Source organism: Neoarthrinium moseri (assembly GCF_022829205.1).
Source record: "Neoarthrinium moseri strain CBS 164.80 chromosome Unknown scaffold40_Wmoseri_CBS_16480, whole genome shotgun sequence".
Classification (NCBI taxonomy): domain Eukaryota; kingdom Fungi; phylum Ascomycota; class Sordariomycetes; order Amphisphaeriales; family Apiosporaceae; genus Neoarthrinium; species Neoarthrinium moseri.
This window is the reverse complement of record NW_026055154.1, coordinates 39,814-51,408: the sequence shown is the minus strand read 5'-3', so window position 1 is coordinate 51,408 and position 11,595 is coordinate 39,814. Positions and strand designations below refer to the sequence as shown.

The 11,595-nt window shown below is 51.9% G+C and overlaps 3 protein-coding genes across 3 annotated transcripts; all 3 read right to left on the bottom strand.

The window, feature by feature from the left end:
* Positions 1-1,024: 1,024 nt before the first annotated feature.
* Positions 1,025-1,792, bottom strand: JN550_009041 (uncharacterized protein; the record flags this gene model as incomplete). The annotated part of the gene is made up of 2 exons (XM_049321069.1): positions 1,025-1,090; positions 1,151-1,792. The coding sequence occupies 2 exons, from the start codon at positions 1,790-1,792 to the stop codon at positions 1,025-1,027; spliced, it is 708 nt and encodes a 235-aa protein (XP_049168876.1).
* A 1,859-nt stretch (positions 1,793-3,651) lies between these two features.
* JN550_009040 (uncharacterized protein) lies at positions 3,652-5,628 on the bottom strand (the record flags this gene model as incomplete). Its single annotated transcript, XM_049321068.1, has 1 exon — positions 3,652-5,628. The coding sequence occupies one exon, from the start codon at positions 5,626-5,628 to the stop codon at positions 3,652-3,654; it is 1,977 nt and encodes a 658-aa protein (XP_049168875.1).
* A 2,557-nt stretch (positions 5,629-8,185) lies between these two features.
* Positions 8,186-9,603, bottom strand: JN550_009039 (uncharacterized protein; the record flags this gene model as incomplete). The annotated part of the gene is made up of 2 exons (XM_049321067.1): positions 8,186-8,638; positions 8,692-9,603. 2 exons carry the CDS (start codon positions 9,601-9,603, stop codon positions 8,186-8,188), a joined length of 1,365 nt encoding a protein of 454 aa, XP_049168874.1.
* Between the last annotated feature and the right edge of the window lie 1,992 nt (positions 9,604-11,595).

Sequence of the window (11,595 nt, the reverse complement as noted above, 5' to 3'; positions counted from 1 at the left end):
GCCAGTCGAAGAAAAGGGACCGCCCGACCTGGGGAAATTATTGCGGGTCCGCCTTCGCAACTTGCCGCTTCCCAGGGCCCAGGGCCCAGGTTTGCCAGGCACAGGCACAAGGCACATGCAGAATTTCTGAGTGAACGGTCACTACGTAGAACTCTCTCCTTTCTGGCAGGGGACGCTTTCTGCCAGGCCCCCAGGACGAACAGGGCTAGAACGACGGCTCTGCATCGTCCTGATTGGCCAATGGTCCAGATGGTCCTGCTGGTCGTGCGCGACATGCGGTTAGACCCTGCCAAGCCCGCGGGCGGTGACAGGGATTCAGCAGAACTGCTCTGTCTGTCCGTCTGTGCAGCGTCCAGAGCGTGAATCCGAATACGAACGCGACAGCCACATCTTTCCAGCTCCGACGGGCGGGAACTTTGGCCCAAGGTTCTAAGTCGGTCGAGTTGGCTGACTGTGGCTGAGGCATTGAGGCGTAACTCAAGTTCATATCTTGACAGCTTCATATTCAGTTAACTGGCCATCAAAGGCGACATTGGCGGACTAGTGCAATTCCTTTTCGCTGCTGGATATCCTGGCCTGCTGCTTTCGTGATTGCGAAACCGTGTTCGGTCAAGGGGCTTGGAAACAACTGTCAACAGACAATACTTACCTTGTCTTGCCCAACCCAACGTACATACAACAGTGCCCACATTGCTGAAACCCTGCCTACTGGTACGCTCTGCCACACGATCATGCACCTCCTACACACGCACTATGCGCACCCTTCAATCCCGAAAACGAGTCCCACTCACGAGTCACACTGGTCGGTTGCAAAGGTCTGCACACAAGCGACTGCACGCCTTGTTGGATTACCAAGACACTAAACGTAGTCTGTTATGGAGTTATCGATTCAAAGGAGCGTTGTTCTCCCACATGGCGCCGAGCTATGCTATCTCAGAATGCTTCCTTCAACATGGGCTATGATCCCACGAGAGATCCATCCCAGTCCCATGCCGATACGGTGATACCCAACCCTGGCCAGTCTCTAGCCAGTCCACACCTTTGGTCCTGGGCACGTGTAAGTGGTTGCCTTGCCCTGATAGATATCAACCTGTACAGAAGTCAGCACGCAGCCTTTTCAAAACCCGTAAATCACAACTGGGAAACCTACGGTCACGCCTGGGTCGCTCTGTGATGCATAGCCGGGGATCTTGGTGAGGAACTCGCCGCCGGGCACCGCCGAGCCGGACCCGGTGACCTCGATCTGGGCGCACTCCGGGTAGAACTGGGGCGTGTTGGCCTGGTGCAGGGCCAGCAGCTCGTGGCGGATCAGATACTTGCCGGGCTTGAGGCTCGTGGGGATCTTGCTCGACCACTTGAGGTTCTTGTACACGATGGCCGTGCCCCAGTTGTTGCTGTTCAGCACGCCGCCCCACGCGCCCATCTCGTCGATCTTGAACCAGCCCTTGCCCCGGCCGTCGCACGCCCCAAAATCGCCCGAGCACGCGTACATCCACACCATGACCGGCCCCTGCTGGTGCGTCCACTGCTTCCAGACCGCCGTGATGTTCTCGCCCGCCGCGATCTGCGCCGAGATGGGCGCCGACGTCCCGCCGTTGCAGAGCATCTTGCCGTCAGTCACCGTCATGATCGGGTTGTAGTCGGGCCATTGACGCTGGATGATCTGGGCCCCGGCCACGGGCGAGAAGCCTTGGTAGCCCGGGTATTCCTTGCCGCCGATGATGTAGCTGGTCACCGCACCGTGGGCAGCCACGAGAGGCGCCGCTAGAAGGAGAGGGAGGGCGAATAGCATACTGTTCGTCGTCTGGGTACTAGATTGCAAAGAGAGGGGAATGGCTGAGAACAAGTCAAGGTGAGGCTCAAGTGAGTGTGTCTTGGCAGTGACCTATTTTACCATGCATAGGCTGGTGGACTAGACACAGCACTTCTTAAGAGGCACGATGGGCGTTTATATCTAGCAATGGCTGACAACCAGGGGGGGGGATAGTGTGACCCTTCCTTCACATATCCCTCATTGAAATCCATGAGCCCTCCGGCATTTTTCATTGGCTAGCAGCGCTGGCCCGGTGCACAAGGACATAGACCTCGATATTGGTCTGGACTGTCCGCGTCTAGTACATAGCACGCGGGATCGTGGCCGCAAGGCATCAGTGCCGACCTTACGGACAAAGCAACCCTACGAGGACGGAGGGCGGACCGATAATACTCTTGGCATTATTTCGTAGGTTGCTTGGCCTAGGATAGATTGCTGCGGGATCGCTATCGACTCTATCTCGGCCAAACTAGAGAGCATGTTTCCTGGGCAGAGAAATGAGTCTTCTGCAGGTGATACAATGACTTGCTGCCGATTGGGTGCAGGCCATATGAAAATCCCCCTGCACCCTATATGCCTTCCCCACAGCATTCGATGCCGGTAGTGTGGAGTCCGGGGAAACCATACCTTGTTCATATTGATTGGCTGTTCGCAAAAGGATGGCGGTGTCAGTCGTATGTAGAGTAATACAGCGGCAGGTGTTATGCGTGTACAGCATTCGGTCATGGCCACTTTGGGCCCGCCTGACTCTTACAGGCTATATGGATAAATCCAAACAAGGACCGGACCCTGCCGCGTTAAGAAAGGAAAGAGATGGAATTGAACTGAACTGAACTAATCCTCGGTACCACGTTTTATTTCATGCTTAATGAGATCATCGTGCTCAAAAATGCAGAGTGCGAGCTACCAGTACTAGAATTATTTACCAGACTTATTAGTCAGCAAGCATAGTCGAATGGGCGCAATTGCTGCAGCAAGGTTCAAGCATTGTTCCAGCATTCTGTTCTGACGCCGAGTAGTTTTAAAGATACCCCTTTGCTCTTCGATAGAACTGATGTGTTCTATAATGGGGATTACGGGAGTTTCTTGCGACTTTCTAATTACACTGCATGCCAGAGATCGGTATCACTCGTATATGTACTGAGTCTCTGGTGGCTGTCAAGTCAACTCTAGTTTCATACAGTATTGTAATTGCTATGTTCCAGACCAATATTATCACTCAGGTAGCGGACGCCATGAAAATTTGACTAGCCAGCCTTACTAGGTAGCTGCACACCTGATTTGTCGATGCTAGCACACTGCACTGTACAAGTAGGACGGCCCCACATGGACCTGCCAAACTGGCCTCGAAATATTGTTTCCAATACATCATGCTGTAGATAAACACCCACGGGGAGAATTTTATTGCAAAATAGTGTCAATAAAGAAGTAAACTACTATTGGAGGGGCGTGGTTCCGAAGGAACTGTAAAGTGGCTTAAGTCAACCTACTGCTTGCTTTTAACAGTCGCTACTAAATGGGAGAGGGTGCTTGGATAAAAGACTTGCGTCAAACTTCATAGAAGCTAAATGTTGTTTCTTGCTCAGTAGTTTTCGGTCTTAGTTCTGGTCTTTAGTTTGTAGACAGGTGGGTTGTCCAGAGCACTGAAACAAAACAAGGAGAACAGGTCCAATGGCCTGAACTAGTTGAGATCTGGGATACGTTTCAAATTTTAACATCATTCAGATGCTATCTGGTTGGAGGGTATGACGTGAGCCATCAGGCCCTTTGGTTTCGGTATTTGATTCCTTGCTAATCGTACAGATTATCAAATCTAATTGTTACATGAGCGGAAACACTTATCTGCGCCTCCGTCCGCCGCTGTGCCCATTGTGTTTTCCACTCTTTGCACCATTTCGGGAGCTTTGAGGGAAGAAATTGACGCGGTTCATGTTCACGCGAGGTAGGAGCAGCTCTCCGGTACTGCTCCATTGCGCCACTGTGGACTGGAGCTCAGGAGGAATGCCCACGCTTGGTTCCCACGAAAGTCGGAGTGCCAATGCGTGAGCCTGATTGATTGTCCATCGAGAGTACCCCTTCTCGACACTCTCATCCAGAGTGCGTCGAAGAAAGGATGTGAAGCTGACGGCTGACGGGACCGCGGGGAATCCCATCTCGCGCATGAACTGCGTGAAGTCGTTCACACTGTGAAGCCGACGAACCTCGGCTGCAACATGGCTTGCAGCCCCGGGTGGAGGGCCGCCATGTCTATTGAACAGCTGCTCACGGACTTCGGTGAGCGGGATGTTGTTTGGTCGAGCGGTACGCCGGAACAGCTCTGAGAACATGAGAAGCCTGTAAGAGGTGCGAGAAGCTCTGAAGCTGGTATCAAGACGGTGTGCGGACACAGCGTCTGGCTCCTTGTACGCAAGCTCAGGGTGGTCCTTCAGTAGCCACACAACGTTACGAGTAACGGCCTCTGTGACTATGGCTTTCATCAACTCGGGCGTGATATTGACATCGCTAATGAGCAGAGCGACAAGAAGATGTCCAAGATTCGGTACATCGGTCTTTGACCGTTTTCCTCGCTCAAAGTTGGTCAGGAGCCTGTTCGCGTGCTGGACAATGCTTCCATCCTCCGTGGCCAGACACACAAGAAGGTGGAAAAGGTGAAAGTAGGACTCGATCGCCTTGTCTGATGCGTGCTTCAGAGTGCCTGTGGAGGCATAATGATATCTTCGATTAATCTTGACGTTGTTGAGCTTGACAACAATGTCTGTCATGAACTGATAGAGCACTTGGGCATCTGTGGGCTGTTGGTATTTGATGCATGAGGATGACTTCAGCTTCTGTATACTCTCGTGAGCATCCTGCCTGACTCGATGCCAATGGTTGCGTGAGATGGGGAGCGGAAGCCACCAATCAAAACGAATGTGATGAATCGAATAGCGCACGTTCAGCTCCGCAAAGGCCTCTCGCGACAAGAAGTCAAACTCAGAGGCGAGATCGCTTCCAGAGGAGACGCCAACACCAAGGTTGACCTCATGGTAGCTCTTTTTGAGAGTGAAGCACTGCATCTCTCTTTGGCGTATAACGTCGAATTGCGTGATAATTTGGCTGACGCGAGGCCATGCCCGAGCAAGATTGATAAGATCTTCAAATTCGGTGAGTTGTTCCAGGATTTGCAAGATGATCTCGTTCGGAGAACTCCTGATGTAGCAATGAGTCCCACGATCACAACTTGGACTGGCATTGGACTGGCTGCTTCCAGAAGTGAGGCTAGCGTTCCGTCGCCGCCGCCGGCTTCTGGACTTTGAAGGACTGACGTAGACAGCACCAGGCACCTCTCTTCTCCCCAAAGGCGGTTGGACTTGCTGGCCAAATTGACATGCTTTACACGTAAACATGCCTCTGGAGGACTCATGTGCTCTGGCAAAGGACCGATATTCATCAATGTTGACCGCTGCACCACCGTGATCCTGCTCAATGAAGTCACTGCCAAAGAAACTTAGCATCTGAATTGCAATGGCCTTGAGCGTATATGCCGGTGTATATCCATCGTCTGTGTTCAGTATTGTCGCGCAGATGTAGCTCCCGAACACGTTTGGATGGACAACACTGGAGTCCATCCTGATGACTGGTGCCGTCAAGGGATAGGTGGGAGGACACTGAACCGAAAGATGCATCGGCTGCCATGCCGGAGGTGAGATAACCAGACAGAGGCGAGTGAGATCGTCATCGTGTACGTGTAGCGTAATGTTAGGATATGGCTTGCTACACAACTCCTCAATGTCCTGCAGTAGTCGCTGACGGAGACGAGGGTTTGTCGAGGACATCGTGCTCAAGGAGTCTGTTACGATATGAGGCGTTGGATTTCGAGAAGTTGGCCATCAAGTTGCGGCTGTCCCTTCTCTCCTGGAGTCTATGTCGAACGCGCAGTATCAAACCATAGGGAAGGGAAATGATTGTGGCCTATGGTCGTCAGTTAAGCACGGGCGGAATGTCCCCAACCTTTGGCAAAACCTCTGGCTCAAATGGTTGAGCTGACCTGTTCCAAGCCAGAATGGAATAAAGAAAAAAATTTGGGCAAACAATTACAAGTCGCTCTACTGTTATATACTCGAAGTATCTGTGTTTGTAGTTGTTGCCTTGTCAAACGTCTAAGTCCCAGGTTCCAACCTTTCAGACCGGCGAAGGGGTTCGGTACCTGCTGATTGGCTGGAATTGGCTGGAAGCCCGTTTGACTCATCTGACCGAACGAACGCGCCCAAATTTCAGTCCGGCAAGCCTCTTTTGTGCATGGGTCAATAGGCAGTGCACTGACTGTCTTGCAAATCTTGTCTAGCGGAGTCAACAAGACCCTCATTGACCGTGATGCCCCGCGATTGGCAGTGATGCAGCCTTCACCAGCATTTGACATTGCCTTTCAACTTTCAAGTTACCCTTCGCGGATCTGATTTCGCAGAACGGCGGTTTTGATTGGGCGCATATTTCGCGCTAGTGATATCAGCATTCAGCACCCGCTCATCTACCTGCCTAAGCTGTCTTCTAACGCCCAGCGACCGCAGATAGGGGATGTGGAGCACAGGCGGTAGAGCAGTAGACAAGGGTATTTACCAAGTCTTTTCAAAGTGAGAATCGCTCCTCCATGATACACTTAGCACAAACCAGAACCGCTTCTCAAGACTGTCACCGAATCGGCCTTTATCCATTTCCCGATTCGGACTCTTCTATCTTTTATTTCCCGTCCAATGATAGTCTTCACGTTTTCCGGTCCAAGTTTTCTGACGCTGCTTCCGCCTCTTGTTTCCATAGCACTTGAAGGTTGGGCCGTTTTTCCAGAAGGGCTCGAAGATCGAGAGCCCGGTCTATCTGGCCAAGGCCTACCCCTTACAAGTGGAAGATATACAGAACGTCGAAACACGATTGATCGAGCGATATGGCAAATACACGGACTGTGGCAGCAATTTGCTTAAACGAGTCGAGAGGTGCCCTCAAGAGTCGGTCTATTTAATTGTAAGCAGCCAGTCTCATCTGATAAGGACTGGGCCTACACCGCTGATGTGAGCATGAAGCTACTGACATCAAACTGTGTGATGCTGATAGTGTGAAGCACAAGGCTTTCATTTGATCTGCTTTGGCATTCTGGAACTTAACTTCTAGTCCAGCTAATGCCAGTAATTGTCAGATGGTATTTCCTAATTATCTAGGCTTCTATTGCTATGTTATTGGCTCTAACTCTTCATCAAAGCTTTTCCTGAGATTATTTACAATCCATAAAAGTGATACACGACTGGTGATAACGATTTGTTCGAGCCTATTGATCAGCTCACTGACGTATTCAAATTCCTCGTCCTTGTTCCGGACGAAAAGAAGGGGGGGGAAAAAAGGGTGCCTCATATCCCACACAGTGAATTATTAGTTCTCGTGTCATGGCAGATTTAAGGTGCCAAGGATTATGTTACATGACAGAGTCGTAGCGAAGGATTCGGACCGGTGCGTGTACGGTGTATCATCCCATCCAAAATCTCCGATCCCTATTGCCCCACAAAAGCTTATGATTAATTGGCGATTGGGTAAGCTATCAATCTATCCATGTCAACCACCAATCGCCGCTCTCTTTTCTCCCTAAGAATTGCCGTGGCATTGCGCATCGGCCAACGAGAATCCGTCCCTCTGCAGCTCATGCAAACCGGGATCACTCTGTGGGATTTTATCTTTCGCCTATCTTAGCCTGTAGCGGCAGGCTAGAAGTCCATGTTGGAAAAGGCCAAACCGCACCAATTTGTAAAGAAACAAAGCAGCATGTCTCAGCCACCAAACAACGGCGGATGCCCAGTTTTGGTCCTGATTTCTCGAAAAGCAGCGTCTGGCGCCTGATATTGTTCTACTGTGTGACGGGTAGTGACGGAGTCTCCGACTTTTGGTTGGTTGGCTCATTTTGTCTTCCTTCCCTGTATGTGACTGATACAACTCAAGATGTATTGATAGGTAGGAAAAAGACACAGCATCATCTTGCCCGCTTAGGGGGCTATAGCTGAAGGATTTTTAGGCCGGCTCTCTGTAATAGGGCACGGCGGCGCCAGCCACAATGCTATCGGCCACTGTGCGGGGTCAAACTGATTAACTTCAGGTGACTTTGATAAGTTGGCGTTCGTTCAATCAGCCCTCGAACTCAACTTCAGAACGTATCACATGACCACTTCTCTATACTCTGCTCGAAGGAAAAAGAAAATTGGATATGGAAATAGAAATTGAATGACTCTCTTTTTCCCTTTGTGCAAATTCGTATTCCACCTGCAACTCCCAGCTTCTATGTCCACCGCCATGCTATGCATTTGAAAGATGAATTATGGAGTACGGGAAAAGCAACCAGACGATCTCCCAGCGTCGTTACCAGCCTCTGCCCATGACAATCTGGTGGTCCATAGAATTCATAGCCTTCAGGCAATGGGCGTTTATGTCAATATTCTCAATCATATCCCATTTCTGCCGAAGGGTGTTGGCCAGCAGAACCGGGTCCAATCCAATCCCAGGCGCACGGCCCGTCAGAAGGAGGTTAATATCGAAGCTTGCCCGTATCACAAGCTCAGCGCGAGGTCTGCATACCTCATCAAATGCGCGCAATGCTGTAGGAACAGCAGATTTGGACTGGGCTCGACCGAGTAGAGTACTCAAGACTAGCGCCTCCTCGACGGCGATATCGCATGCTGACCCCTGCAATGACAGTCCACCGTGAGCAGCATCGCCAACAAGGCAGGCGTTCTTCGAAGCATAAGTACGAGATGGCACATGCTGCATTTGACAAATTCCAGCAATCTGCACTGTATAGACGCTCTGGACAAGCTTCTCAATGTCAGCTTAAAACCGTTCTGAGGTGCCGGTGATCTACAGCATACCTTGACCATGCCTTGGCAAGTATCCGGGCTGTTCTGAGAGAAAATGTTCGCAAACTCCTCCGGCGTGAACAGCTTGGCCCAAGTAAATTCTTCATCCGTACCGTCAAAGGTTGCCGCAGTCGTGATCTGAACATCGTTGCCACCATTTAGAAAATTATGCTGCATCATGGTACCGTCACCTATCCAGATAAGTTGTTTTGGGTTCCTTGGATCAAGTGCTTCAGGGCCCATGAGCTGTCTCGCGCGCCCCAGAGGGACATTGATGGGAAGTCTCCAATATCCGGACGGCCGAGGGTTGTGCGCGGGGTCACTGGGACCGAGTACATGAGCTCTGGTCTTTCCGTGTACTCCATCAGCGCCAATGACAACGTCATATCTCTTCTGAGTTCCATCCGAGAACGCCAACATCAAGCCGTTACCCGGAGACGCTTCCACGATGGAGGTGACCCTCGTATTTGGGTGCACCATCCGGGGTGGGACGCCAGCCAGCATCTCAGCCAGAAAGGCTTGCCTGTCAACAGAGTACTTGCCACGAATCGAATAGCCATCAATGTCGAGACGGTGGCCCGCCTGAGGACCCGTTGCCAGTCGTAGGTCCGTTGGTGTATAGACAGCACCAGCACCGTCAAGGCACGTTTCCAGAAATGGATCAACGGCACGAAGAGCCGCCAGGGTGGTTGGTCCCAATTCCAGTCCAGGGTCTTCCTCTTTGAAGCTTTGTTGTGAATCATACATGTCGAGTGCTATATGAGGATGGCGAAGTAGTCCGCGTAGCAGGACGGCACCGGCTACACCGCCGCCAATGATGGCCACACGAATAGCTGAGGTATGGCTGGTCATGATACTGTCTTCTGGTGTAAGCGGCAAGAGATGAGGAGGAAGATTTGAAGGTGAGAATCTATGGCCGGGCATGCTGCTTGTTGGCTCTTTCAAAGTTGGACGTCTCGAGAGGTCCAACCCTATTTATTGACGTGAGAGGCATGTGCACCTCGGTTCTCTGACCAGCACCAGCAGCAGAATACTTGGGTCCTCAGCTATACTAGGTCAGCCAAGGTCTGGAGGGATGCGTGACTGCCATGTCCCTGGCGGATATGTGGGTGCGTTTCTATAATCGTCATGGCAAATTCTAGTCTGGTACCAGTTAGCGCATGGCCAATTAGCATATTCTCTGCCCGAGTCTAAGCTCTGCCGGACATTGCGGTCCATGGCAAGGGTCTTCTACGGGGTGGGATTTGATAGTCGACCTCGCATCTCATGCTACTTACACGGGAAGCAGGACTGGAGCATAGGGCTGATTAGCTAAAACGCTGCAGGATCAATTGGAATGCGCAGGGGAGCGGCTCCGCCGAGACCCGCTAGAACTGGTCGCGTCTGCTGCATGGGGCGGCTTTCAGCATGCTGAATAAGGAAATGTCGCAACAACTTGGGCCATGATTGGCTCGGGTCCACAACTGCGGCTCGGCTTGTCGCAACCAGTACCACGTGGCTGGGCTCCTCGCACTCGACCAGCGGTCAGATACGATACTCAGAAGACCGTTTCCTAGCTAGTCGCTAATTATCTCCGGCACGTTGGCCATCGTGTGCGTCAGCTACCCTAATCATCGCCTCCCTGAGTAATCCTAAAGAACGACTTGGACCTCACGCATTGTGCCCGTTGGCAGTGGAACCAAACGTCGATGATGCAAGGTCGAGTCGGACCCCTGCTGCTATCGCTTGATCCAGCACCGCTAGGCCATGGAGATGAGCGGCAGGCAGCCATCTTGAAAGTACCCTGTGCTTGCCTGTCAGGCCTGTCAGCCAAGGGGAGGGCAAACAGCTACCAGGGCCCATCGGGCCATCCAACTCTCTGGGTCCAATTGTTTCGCAGCATCCATCCAGCGGCCCATGGGAGCCGGGGCCGACCGTTCGGTTCATGCGCAAGACGGAATCATTGCGTCGGGCGATCTGGTTCAAACATTCCATTGCCTTACATGACCTGCAGCTCGTGGGGGCGGCGGAAGTGACGAAAGGAGCCAGGCAGCGGCATTCTGAGAATAACTTGACAGAGCTCTACCTAGTTAGTCTGCCCAGAAAGCGCCTGGCAGCCCCGCTGGGGTTTGTAGATAGAGTTTTTGGGGGCCGGCTCAGTAACCTCCAGCTACTGTAGCAGAGGACCTGCCAACCTGCGTGTTACCTAAAACAGGTAATTGACTACAGTTCACGCCAGCAACCTTGGCAGCAGCTACATGCCTTACGGTATGCAAGTTATGAATGTATTACCATAGCACCTACATGCTTGGCACAGGAGGTCCCTCAGTAGTGAGTGGAAGGTACTTTGGCACGCAACTGGTCACAAAGGACCACTGAATCTCCTGCCCAATGGCGGGCTCGGCCCCGCAGCAACTTCACCAAACCCGCCTGCGCAGCTAAATCGATCCCTCGTGCCAGGCGACTGGGTGATTAGCGCCATGAAACACCAGGCAGCCGCATTTCGTGCAACAGTGCTGCAGTGAGGCTGAGTTTCATTTGAGCCGCAAGGTCCAGACTACTTCCGCCGACAATCTGTTTAAAAACAGCAATTCTGCCGCCTGGAGGGAATGGCGAAGGAATCAGAGCGTTCATCAAGTCTCGACAGTGTCAAAAGTAGCTCACAATGTGGACCTTGAAGCTCCGCGCGAAATGGGCAACGGAGACTGCCCCTCGAGCGCTGACCTCCGGTTCTGTGAGACACCACAGTCCAGACCTGGAATGTATTGTGCGTGCAAGGGGACAGACGCGGTGACGCGCTCTGGCCTCGGAAAGAATGAAATCTCATATCAAGACTATTGCTTGACCAAAGAGCCATGTGTTCCGACGACTTATTATGGTTCTTGATCATCTCCCAAGGTAGCTAGCTACCGGCGTACCCTTGGAACCTTGGAGCTC